This window comes from Balaenoptera ricei, chromosome 16 (genome assembly GCF_028023285.1).
Source record: "Balaenoptera ricei isolate mBalRic1 chromosome 16, mBalRic1.hap2, whole genome shotgun sequence".
NCBI lineage: Eukaryota > Metazoa > Chordata > Mammalia > Artiodactyla > Balaenopteridae > Balaenoptera > Balaenoptera ricei.
In genome coordinates this window covers 20,357,731-20,370,303 of record NC_082654.1, presented here as the reverse complement: position 1 = coordinate 20,370,303, position 12,573 = coordinate 20,357,731, and the positions used below count along the sequence as shown (strand labels likewise).

The 12,573-nt window shown below is 48.9% G+C and overlaps 1 protein-coding gene across 4 annotated transcripts in view; it reads right to left on the bottom strand.

The window, feature by feature from the left end:
* Nucleotides 1–1,387: 1,387 nt before the first annotated feature.
* The window catches only part of XPNPEP1 (X-prolyl aminopeptidase 1), a 55,894-nt gene continuing 44,708 nt past the window's right edge, over nt 1,388–12,573 (bottom strand). For 3 of the 4 annotated variants that reach the window (XM_059901059.1, XM_059901061.1, XM_059901062.1), the window contains 7 exons: nt 12,007–12,078; nt 9,873–9,933; nt 8,298–8,367; nt 7,243–7,416; nt 6,528–6,604; nt 5,230–5,328; nt 1,388–1,939 (listed from right to left, as the gene is read on the bottom strand). In XM_059901059.1, coding sequence (XP_059757042.1) covers nt 1,811–1,939; nt 5,230–5,328; nt 6,528–6,604; nt 7,243–7,416; nt 8,298–8,367; nt 9,873–9,933; nt 12,007–12,078 — 682 coding nt within the window. In that variant the 3' untranslated portion in view covers nt 1,388–1,810. The remainder of the gene's footprint in view (nt 1,940–5,229; nt 5,329–6,527; nt 6,605–7,242; nt 7,417–8,297; nt 8,368–9,872; nt 9,934–12,006; nt 12,079–12,573) is intronic. The other variant, XM_059901060.1, reaches the window with a different exon arrangement.

The window sequence follows — 12,573 nt, the reverse complement described above, 5'->3', positions numbered from 1 at the left end:
TGTGAGGCACTGCTCCTATGTTTTCCTGGCCTTGTTACAAATGTAACCTGAGAACTAGCTGTCTCTCTTGCTTCCTCCCACATAGCAAGCTGGAATCAATGATCCCTGAAAGAAGGCAGGAGGGGCGGTGTAAATGTTGACAAGTCCATTTTTAGGTGCTCTGTCAATTTAGGCTCACCCTACCAGTAAAGTTTTCTTTGCTGCTACCCTGGATCTGAATGGTAAATACAGATTAGTTCATTTCATTTGCTGCTCCCCAGGTGGAGAAAGTAATGAGCATTGGACCTTGCCAGCTGTGCTTTGGTGAAAGGCCAAAGTATGCTTTCTACTTACTTACCTTTCACAGCCATCCAAATCAAAGATGTGGTTTGAGATTTAATGAAACTGGTTTTAAAAAGAAGACAGTCATGCAATAGAATAGTCTACAGTCATTAAAGATAATTGGATCTATAGGTACCAATATGAAAAAATAACTTGGATATATTGCCAAGTTAAAAAAGGAAATTGCATATGTACAGAATGGCCCAATGTCTGTGCATGTGATGTGTATGTGTGCATAGATATTCTTTTGTCCATGCACACATACTTATTCTATATATTACTGAATGCTAAATACAAAGAAAGAAATTGGCAAAAATACATAGCAAATAGTGGTTATACATATGGGGTATGACTTGGGTTCCTAAAGAAGCAGACCCAAAGACAAGGATTTGCCTGTAAGTGGTTTAATGGGAGATGGCTCCAGGAAGCACTGGTGGGAGAAAGGGAAAGTAAGACGCAGAAGGGATGGAAGAAAATAAAGGGTGTGTTATTGAACAAGTTCCCACAGTGGGCCAGGAGGGCTCAGCCCCACTGAGGAACCCCAGGAGGCAGTGTAGACCACGCCTCGGACATCCCAGCCGAGGGAAGACGAGTCCGTTTTCCCACGCCCGACCATCATGGTCTGAGGCCTCAGAGGCATTAGCTCTGCCGGCCCTTCAGGCTGCCCCACGCGTGCAAGTCCAGAGAACGCCCGAGGATAGGGAGTAGCAGGCACCTGCCAAAGACCACTGTCTATAAGTAGTGAGACAGTGAGATGCCTGCACTGTCCACTGTAGGGTAGACCATAGTAGACTGCCACTTTCGACATGATTTTTTGTTGTTTTTTGTACATCAATGACATATTTTAGAAGCAGGAAAGAAAAACTTACAATAAGAATACTCAACAAAATATTAGGCTTTCTAGAGAAAAGACTAAGAGGCTTGAAATTAAGTCAGAAAATATGCAGGGAGGCCAGGGAATCTCTCCTCAAAGGGGTCCATCCACCTAGAAAACGTGCCCTGGACGTGAGCCCACCCCACACACAGGGTGGATGGTGCCGGAAGAAGAGAGACGGCACAGATGAAGCGCGTTCTGACATTTTATTCACTGGTCATAAATACAGTCTTGTGCGCACGAAGGGGATCACGAACAAGGGGCTAGCACCTGGAGCGTGACTGTCGCAGAGCGCTCACTGCTTCACCATCACTGGCCGGAGGACTCCCTGCAGCTGCTCGGGGCGTACCCCTGATCAAGCTTTTGGCTTTGTGGCGATCCTCCTGCTGGGGCAGCAATTTATTCTTGGCTCATTCTCAACAATTTTAAAAAAATCATAAAAGATCGAGTGTTTGCAAGAAAATATCAAAGAGGATAAGATTTTGAGTTCTTCTCAGAGTCTAAAAGTAAAACGGGGAGGTAAGGAAGAAGGAGAGAAAGGGGAAAGATGTCACGGGTGGGCCAGGCTTCTTCCTTTCCCCAGAGCGTTTTAAAAAAAAAAAAAACGGGGAGGTATTAATGCTGTTTGGAGATGGGCTGCGTCTCTCTGATGAGCCACTCGAGGGCTTCCTGGCGGCCCTGTTTTTGCAGTTCCTTCCCGATCACGTCCCTGCAGGTCAGGTGGTAGTTGTTGAGCCAGTCGCACTGCAAGAGGGAAGGAATACAGACGTGGTCTCACCATCACACCTTCACCAAAGGCTGTGCAGCGAGCAGTGAGGCCCCATGTGCTGAGATCACAGGATGAGAGTAAAGGAGCACAAAACCCTTTCTCCCTGCTCATGGACCAGCGACCTCCTTGTGTTCTACCTCCCTGGAAATAGATGGGACGAGGCCACATGGCTGATGGTGAAAATGCTCCTGGAACCATCTACTGCCTGTGGACTGGAGTGAGTATGAGGGAACCACGAATGCCTGATGGCAAGCCGTGGCTCTGGGCTTCCCTGAATGCAGAGTAACTTGTAACCGGGTGTCCCCCTCGACAGCACCCCTGGAAGCCATGATGCAAGAGTGGGGGCAGGGGTCTCACAGCTCCTGCACCCACCCTGGTTGCCTCAACTGCTGTGAAGACACATCTGAGGCTGTCCTACCAACGCGCTGAGTTTCCTATCCCGTATCCACCTACAAAGCTGAATAAACTAGGATCAGTCAAGCCGGTGAGGGTCTTGTGAGTGTGGCCGTCTAGATGCACCCAAAGCCTTTGGAGGTCAAGGACTGCGCTGCTGCAGGGTGGGGTTGGGAGTAAGCCTGACTTTCAGAGCCTCAAATGAATGGGGCGACCACACCAGGCAATAAAAAAGAGGTAAAAAAGTATGGAGCCCGATGGGACTTGGGGTGTGTGTGTGTGTGTGTGTGTCTGTCTGTTGGGACGGGGCGGGGGGTACTGATGCGCTGAACCTGATGACAAGGGTTCTGCCAGTCTCCTCCGGGTGAGGAGTGAGGGAGGATGAGGGCTGGAGGGAAGCACGTTCTGCCAAGAGAGTGACAACCCACGCTCTGCACTGCCCCGAAGGGGGCCTGACCGCGTCACATCAGACAGACGGGGTGGTGTTGCCGAAGACTGACCCAACTGGTGCTCCTATGCCCACTGATAAGCGCCTACTAGTCTTTCTGGGAGGTGGGGAAGAGGGTTGGGATATCAAACGCAAGCAAACGGCTGCACGTCAGCAGCAAGGCCAGGCAGGGCTTAAGGCAGCCTGCCGTCCAAAGCAGCTCAACAGTGCAGGAGGCAGGAGCAAGCCTGGGGCCACAGACACTCCCAAGACCCTTTTGGTTGGGGCAAGCTGGGGCACCCGCAGGGGGCTGGAGCAAGGTCACAAAGGCCTTGGCAGCCTGCAGCACCCACATTCGTGTCCAACCAAAGTCCTCTGCTGCCACCTGGTGACAAATCGATGGGAATGCAGACCTAACCCCAAAACTCCCTAAAGTTTCTACTAAGACTGTTTGGGAGACGGTAAAGGGCAATGACTGGTATTTTAAAAGCCCAAAGGACAGAATCTTGCTGTGGAATATTACTATGCCTTCTTAAGACAGAATGAAGCCCCAGATTTACTGAGTGGTATATGGGAAATGAACACTTTTGCTAAAAGAGATAATAAATACACTCTGCTTGGAATATTAAATACTGTCCTCTACTTGTAATTTGTGGAAACTTGCTAATGATTCCAAGGTTAGAAGATATTATCTGTCCTATAAAAACTAATTGGCTAAAAGAATAGTTCAGTGATTGGGGTATGTAAGGTACAGTAATGAACACTGGACCAGACAGAGAACACTGGTCTTTGTCCAATGTCATGGGGGAGTCACAGGTTAAAAAGACTCTCTCCCTCAAGGAAAAATGGCCTTGCTTAACCTTCCTCAATGCACTATTTCCCTGGATAAAGTGGAAGGTCACGTGGAAGAAATGTCTCCTGACTGGTACACTTCATGCGGACAGCAAGGCCTATGTGACCTGGAATCACTTGGCGGAAGCCACAGCCTTGGGCTTCCAAGAGGGCAAAGTGACTTATTAGTAGAGGGTCCCTTGCTAAGACCCTCGAAGCTGTGCTCGAGGGCCACGAGGAGAGATTGGTTCCTTGGGCAGAGGGCCGTAAGCAGGGTGGCTCCCATGCTCACTTCTGTGTCGTCATCCCCTCTCACCTAAGCCACCCCTGTGGGGACCGGAGAAGAGCCCCAGGACCGCAGGAGAGACTCTTCCCGCTGAAAAGACACACCTGACACTGTGCTGCTGACAGGCTGCTTCCTGTTCTGTATCCATCTACAGACTGAATAAACCAGCATCAGCAGGGCTTGTTTGGGTGCTGTGAGTGGGAACATTTGGCTGAATCGAGGCACTGGTGGTCAAGATGAGGTGCCCAAGCACAGAGGGAATCTAAGCAGCAAGCAGATGACCTTCCTCTGTCACCCTTCTGTGAGCTGGGTGAGGCAGAGAGGGGGCTCCTGGCTGGGAGGGCCCGTTCCACAGCCCGGCAGAGGGGGCTCCCCAGCCCTCAGAGGCACTTTCCTCTAGTGCCAAGCACAAGGCCCACGCAGGCTCCACTGAGGGTACGTTTCTGCCTCAAAAGCCCCTGGGATGAGGCCAGTGGCTGCCTCTGGTAACAAATACTTCTTATTCCTAGAGTGATGCACCACGCTTGTCCTGCCTTTGGCTTCTGCTACGCATTTGCTTTCTGCTGGACTTCTGCCTGCCTGCCTTGCTCTGGAATTTGTGTCCTTCTGGCTTCTGTCTTCCTGGCTTGGGCCTGACCACTTCACAGCAGACAGCCGGGGTGGTGGTGTTTCCACCCTGTTTTGACCCTTGTCCCTGCTCTGACCTTGATCACCTGCCTGATCCCTCAAGCCGTACTCCAGGTTCCTGGGCCTGCCGCCTCAGCTGGCTTCATGAGCCTGGGGACCCGTGCTGGGATTTGCAGGGGTTCCAAGGCCTGTCACCCTCTGAGCCTGACAGGTGAGCACTGCTGTGCGTCTGCTCTGTGACGGGCTTCAGAGCCCAAAGCAACAACCTCTCTCCCTGCCTGTGACAAAACTCGGCATATGATAATAGCATTTGCTTCTCAGTTCCTTAACGTTTCACGCAACACCAGAAAACAATCTGGCATGGGCAGTGGCCCCACCCACCCACAAAAATGCAGGGAAGACACATGCCCACGTTTGCTAAACACGCCTCAGGGCAGCTATGGCTCCGGCCCTCCTGGAAAGCCACAGCACACTATTCATTCCCACCTGTGAAGCCCTACCATCCCCAACAGTGAGGCGAGCAGGGCTACATCTACCTCGAGACCCAAAAATACAGGAAAAGCACCTCCAGTCCTCAGGAGACCTAGGATTTTCCAACTCAGCTGGCCTAGGCTCTAACTTAAAAATGAGAGCGGAGGGGAGAACGTAGGGCGGCTCCCCATCCCACACACTTCTGCCCTCTCCCAAGGCCTCCTCTTTACCTCTTTGTCTGTAAGAGAATCCACATCTATCATTTTGGTCTGTATCGGAACCAAAGTTAGAGGGTCGAAGGTCAGGCTTCCCCGGTTACTGAAGTTATACTGTGGGAGAAGGAAGAAAACAGAAGCTTTTACTCCTCTTTACCACAATGACCCGCCACGAGGTCACTTCCACCAGACAGGACCGTCCCTCAGAGCCGGGTGTAACTAGGAATCGAGACGTGGTTCACTGGTCACCATTTTTAATAGACACAGCGGATGCCACCTTCCAAGAGCTGCTCCACTGGGCAAACAACAGCCTGTGCCACCAGGAAAAGCCAAAGAGAGCTGAGGGGCTCCCAGCAGCAGGTCCACAAGACTCCTGCCTGCTGTGATGGAGAAGAGGCACAGAGGGTGTCTGGAAGCAGGGGGATCTCTGGTTTTGGTTCTCGAGCCTCTGCTAAGGCGTAAGTCCCCCAGCAGATCCCTTTTTTTGACATCAGCCACGCAGCCTGCCGTGACCCCGCCAGGCCCATCAGGTGACAGGTAACAGGCCCGTCCAGTGCACGTGGCATGGAATGGCCGGGGCACACAAGGCACGCTGGGTCTCTGCTCCTGGCGGGGCCTGCGGGAGTGAGGGGAGAGGCCACTCTCAAGAAGAGTGACGTCAGTGTGCAAGCAGAGAGCAGACCCCTGCAGTCAGCTTCCCTGAAGACTTAGGAAGCCACCTCCCTCCAACTGTTCCATTTCCAAAATCACCCATGGAGGAGGAGCAAACAGGTCTTCTAGGTCAAGCCCAGCACCTAAAGCCTGCGACCTCTTGGTAATGTGATGGGGAGAGGGTGACACACCGGTCTTCCAGAGGGCACCACACCTGTGGGGCCCGACCCAGGGGATAACTCGGGCTTCCTCAGCTTTACCTGATAAAAATCATCTGGGGCATTTGTTGAAAATAGTTCCCGGGCCCCAGCCGTGGAGATTCTGCTTCAGGGTCTGGAAGGGGCCTTTAAGCGAGCACCCCTCCCCCACAGCAGAGGCGGCTTCACGACAAGAAGCTGCCTCCAGTAAACTCAGAGCCCCAGCTAACATCAAGCAGGGGCCTGCCTGGGGCTCCATGAGGTCCAATTCTGGGTCCCAGTTCACTAAGGATTTTCCTTCTGGCTTTGCAGAGGAGAATGAATTCCAGGAGAGACACCACTATCAGGGGAAGGAGGCTCCATTTTGGCCCCAGAATGACATGCTCTTGGTTCCAAGGACAAAAGTCCTCATCCTCCCCCATTAAGGAATAAGGGAATTTTAAAAACAAAAACCTAATTACTCACCTTGGTCTTCACAGGCACCACCAGGACAACATTCTCAATGCGAATTCCGAAAGCCCCATCTTCATAATACCCTGGCTCTAAAACAAACCAAACCCCAAAATGAGAAGCAGCCCATGATGAAGATAAGCACAGAGAAGCTTGCACTCCTGGGATGACAGCGCTTCCCCGAAGGAGAAGGAGAAACAGATGAAGGGCCACTCAATCTGGGTGTAAGAGCCCAGAGATGCCTCCTCCCGCGGGGCACTTTTTAATAGGCACTTGAGGTCCAGACAGAGAAAGACTCAGAAGTTCCTGAGAACTGGCTGCAGGGTAGGGAGTACAATAACCGAGGATCCGCCAAATAAATTATGGGGCATATCCGTAAGACGCAATGATGCAGGCAGTAAAATACATTCACAAAGATGCGGTAACAATATGGGAAGAGACAAGAAGCTAACAGAGCAAAATATTAAGTCATGTTTCCCCTGGGTGTCTGGATTACAAATGATTTTCATTTTCTTCTTTATACTTCTTTATACCGTTCCATAGTCTCACTTTTTCTACAATGAATATTTATCACTTTTATAATCAAAAAAGGTTGTTGTCTGTTGTTGTTAATTCAGGAAGGAGAAATTATTTCCAATTTACTTTATAATAATTAAAATATAAGAAACAACAAAGAGCTTTCAGAAAGGCCAGAGGACCCACGCACACCCTCTAGGTGAGGGACACCTACCATCAGTGACAATCATGCCGGCCTCCAAGGGCTCATCAGAGAATGTTTTATAACTGATGCCACAAGGACCCTCGTGAACATTCAGAAAAGACCCAACACCGTGTCCCGTCCCGTGCAGGTAATCCAGGCCAGAATCCCATAAAGCTGAGCGGGCAAAGGAGTCAAGAAGGTGGCCTGAAAGACATATTAAGAACCGCTTGGTGATTCTGTACAGTACTTTTCAACTTGCAAAGCACTTTGGAGATTACATTTGTTATGTTTGGCTCCAGAAGGTGAAACAGAAACCAGCGGGTAAAAGTTACTGGAGGATTCAGGTTTCAGCCCAGCACAAAGAAGAACTTTCTAACAGTCAGAGCTCCTGTGGAGGGCAGCTCCCCCCCCCAAGTCAGAGCTCAGTCTGAAGCTGGAGGATGCAGGTGAGAAATGGTCGCCCGTAGCAGGTACGGGCTGCAGTAGATGACACGGACGTTCCCTTCCCAGCGCTGGGACCCTGCAGTTTCAGAATTACAAGATGAGATTCTAACCAGACTGCAAGCATGAGGAAAGTGGTGCCCAGGGAGATGAGTGCCAGCCTAGCCTAAGCAGACTCAAGGCCCAGGTCTTGTCAACTCCCCGTGCAATGGCCCACCCACCCATCCTCATGCAAAACGGTACATATCTCAAGTCAGGTTCTCAGTAAAATAAATCCCAATGAGGGTCCTGAAAGGAGGCACTGGCCCAGCACTGAAGGGCAGACAGGAGGCTGCACCAACTTCCTCTGGGGCCCTGAGGCCTTCATGCCCTGCTGCCCTCTCCTGGGAGCCACCCACATGGGTCACGCGACACCATAATTGGTCAGGAGGGAGGTTCACACCTGACCCTGGGCCCAATCCTGAGCCTGGCTCCCTGAGGTCCTCTCAGCTCCGGCCACGCAGCGCCCCCGTTCGCCCAGGATGGCCCTGAAGTAGGCTGGGGGCTGGGGCGGCGAGGGAAGGACATGTTCTTCCACCCAGACTTAGACACGTCTGATGCCTGAACAAGAAAAAGCCTGCCATGTGATTGAAGGAATCACCTACCTTTGGTTCCAGTCGGGAAAACAGCTGCACTCACAGCTATGTGGCCCTTGAGGACATATGTGAAGCATTCCTGCCAAAGAAAACCCAGAGGGCATGTTCAGGACTGGCACAGATGTTTTAATCCTGTAGTTTTTGGGTAGTTCTGAAAACCTTGCCTCTGAAGGTTTTGTAGCAATACCACAGAGAAAATCAGAGGAAAAAGGAAAATAAATCTGGTGGTGGAAAAAAACCTTGGCCTTGGTACCAATTTTCCAGAAAATCTTGAAATTCGATTTAATAAAAGAGAACTGACTGAGAGATGACCCCGCCAGTCTTTCCCTTGTAATGAACACTCTGCCATATTCTCTGCCATCTGAGCCTCAGAAAGACTGGGGAAAAGTACTAAAAAGTACTGATGACACTAGCTAACCCTTACTGAGCTATTCCTCTGTGCCAGGCACGATACGTACAGCACTGTACGTTTAATCCCACACTTCAAGATGGAGGCACTCTTGCCATCCCCACTTCACAGAGAGATGAATGCCAGGTCGTGCAGTTCATAAGTGGCAGCATGTGGCCTTGGAGCCAGGCAGTCCTGCTTCAACCTCTGTGCACCTCACCACCATCTGTACTCAGGGTTTAGTCCCTACTGCCTGGACAAGAAAAGTGCTGTTTGCAAGGGTAGTGGCTTGCCAGTAAGGTGCAGAGTCAGGACTAAACCCCACACTGTTCAATCTGGTCTGGATTGAACACAGTACAAGAAGAGTCACACCAAAGGTAGGTATCTGGACCCAAGGTCAAACCCTTCTTCATTTGCTGGTGCCTACAAGTGAATGACACAAGGGACCAGCACTGGGAAATCTGCCCTGCTCTATCCCATAAAGCCCTCTTCCCTGGACAAGCTTCCTGAAGGAGCTCCCTGGAAAAAGAGATATACTCAGAGATTCAACCAGTATTTGCCAAGCAGTGACTATCATCCAAGAACCTGCTGGTCTCACGGAACCTTCACAGCCAGCCTTGGAGGTGAGTACTCTTCTCACCGTTTTTATGGATGGTCTAAGTGTTGAGTTCAAGGTCATGGAGTCTGTAAATAGCAGAGAAGATCTGAAGCCCAGTCTCCAGACTCATGGTACACATCCCTCTACCTTACAGCTGTTTCCTCTTTTCCATGCCAGACAGACCAAAAACTGAGCAGTGCATGTCATTTCAGAGGGTTCCTAGAGAGTTGAGCCTATAAATAGGAACGCTGAACTTGAAAAAAGAACGGGGGTAGTAGCTTTCAGAATCAAATCTAGACACTGTTCGTAAAAAGGCATATATTTCACTACCCCACTCCCTTCCCCAAAGAAATTTCCTGACTGAAGAGAAGGCCAAAGCTATTAAAACTTGAATCTGAGCCACTCTGACCTTAGCAGACAGAATGCTTTTAAAATCTCTCCAATAATTAATTAAATGGATGTCATAAAGCAGATAAGCCTGATTCCACAGTAATGAGCTATTTTATTGTCCCACATATAATTTTTACTTATGTATACAATCCTTTTCACAAGAGAGAACTGTCAAAGAGCAGAGAGGGCCTCTCGAGTTTTCTCTTACCTTCTCATAGGCCGTAGGGGTTCCAAAATGCATGGTACGAGTCACATCTGTGGTTCCATCCCTTTCCAAAAGGAAGGACAAATTAGTTGTCACTCAGAATAAGCTTTTGCTCAAATGTGAGACAGATGAGGATGTGGAGAAATTAGAACCCTCATGCACTGCTGGTGGACATATAAAATAGTAGAGCCACTTTGGTAAACAGTTTGCAGTTCCTTAAAAGGTTAAACATGGAGTTACCCTAGGACCCAGCAATTCCACTCCTAGGTAAACCCCCAAGAGAATCGAAAACATATGTCCACACAAAAACTTGTACACGATTGTTCACAGCAGCATTACTCATAACACCCAAAACGTAGAAACAACCTAAATGTCCATCAACTGATGAGTAAACAAAATGTAGTATACACATACAATGAAATATTATTCAGCAGTAAAAAGGAATGAAATACTGATACACACTCTAACCTGGATGAACCTTGAAGACGTTACGCTAAGTGACAGAAGTCAGCCACTGAGGCCATATAATTCCATTTATATGAAATGTCCAGAATAGGCAAATCCATACAGACAGAAAGTACACTAGTGGTTCCCTGGGTAGGGGAAAGTGGGAGGTGACTGCTAACAGGAATGGTGCTTCTTTTTTGAGGTGATGAAAATATTCTAAAATTGATTGTGGTGACAGTTGACAACTCCGTGAATAAACTAAAAACCATTAATTGTACACTTCAAATGAGTAAGCTGAATTATATTTCAATGAAATTGTTAAAAAAAAATAAAATGAGACAAAGTGTGAATGCAAGGATGGCCCAGTGTAGTGGGAGTGAACTCAGTCAGGCCCTGACAGACACACTCTTGGTCTACAGTGTGAGGACTGTTTCACGGAAGACACCATCCCTGGGGTTATGAATGAAAGGGAGGTGGACAAAGTAAATAGGAACCTGTTTCTAGCAAGAGAAGGTCAAACTCTAATTCCTCCTGTCAGGATAGCAAGCGGTTTACCGGACCCTAAAAATACCCAAATGCATCTTTTAGAACACCCTAATCCACCCCTTGACATAGAGTAACTTCTAGAATCCTGCTAAAATTTAGAAGTGAACCAAAGTTACACCATTACCCAAGAAATCCAAATACCCTTAGCTTTAGGCTTTTATTAACTCCAACCCACACGTCCCAAGGCTAGGTTGTGGCTTCCATCTCCACCAGCCAAAGTCCCAACTTCAGTGGAGAAAGGAGCAGTAAAAGGCCTTGCTCGTGCTCTCTCAATGCAGACAACACCTATTCCTGCTCCTCCTCGTGGGTTCCACATCAAGACCCAACCAAGCCTTGGTTTCTCTGAGAAACTATTCTACATGATGACTGCGAAAGCAGCAAGGCATGAAGAAGGAAATTCAGAAATTCAGGGACAACCCTCGTTTCCCATTCATTCATTCAAAATTAAGCCCTCGGGCTTCCCTGGTGGCGCAGTGGTTGAGAATCTGCCTGCCAATGCAGGGGACACGGGTTCGAGCCCTGGTCCAGGAAGATCCCACATGCTTGCGGAGCAACTAGCCCGTGAGCCACAATTACTGAGCCTGCGTGTCTGGAGCCTGTGCTCTGCGACAAGAGAGGCCGCGATAGTGAGAAGCCCGCGCACCGCGATGAAGAGTGGCACCCCACTTGCCACAACTGGAGAAAGCCCTCGCACAGAAATGAAGACCCAACACAGCCAAAAATAAATGAATAAATATATAAATAAATAAATAAATAAAAGAAAAAAGATTTTTAAAAAAATTAAGCCCTCACTTCACAAGGCCCTGGGGCCACTAAAAGTCTGGGGAGCTGCCAGGTGGTTTATGGGCTGGAGCAGACTTCCCAATGGTTCTGAAAGCTTACTTTCAGTTATTTATTTAGTGTTTAACAGCTTCCAGCCAAGGACTAAACATTTCTATCAAACAGTCTTTTGTGGGAACAGGATCACAACTGGGCCATTTCAACAAGGGGTGAAAAAAAGGACAAGACGTGGAAACAATTCCATCAGCGGCTGGCGCAGAACGAGATGACCAGCTGAGCACTCTCGGCTGGAGCCTGGCCTGTCCACCTACTCAACTGCCTTGACTCAGTGGAGTCAAGCCCTACGTAGCCCCGATTCACTTACTTGTATTGAGCACCCGAGTCAATGAGGTACACCTCATCCAGAGACAAGGTCCTATTCGTCTCAGGGACTGGCCTAAGAAAGTTAATTAAAAATTAATTATTCCACAAATGTAAATGCTTCCTGAATCTGGGAGGAGGGAATACAAGAGTTCTTTGTACTGTGCGAACAATTTATGTAAGCCTTAAATTATATCAAACTAAAGTTACCCAATAGGTTAATTATTTCAACTAATATTAACCTTCTACTATTCAAAGACCCAGTCAACCTATCTCCCCAGCAGATAAAGAGGTCGGGAGAAGGAAATAACATATTTCTTTGTATCTTCCTCCATTTGTGACTGGAAGAAAACAAGTGTTCATCAGATAATTGTAAAAGCTACAAAAATAATAATCAATAGAAGCAATAAGACCAAGCTGGGAAGTGGGAAGAGAGCAGCTGCAGTCATTTGTCTTTTTTTTGGGGGGTGGGGAGTGGTCCAGGCCGCTGCCTCAACCTCCACTTCCCTCCCTCAGTCCTAATCCCACCAGGTGCCTCCCCACTTGCTTCCTAGACCACCAGACAGGCAGA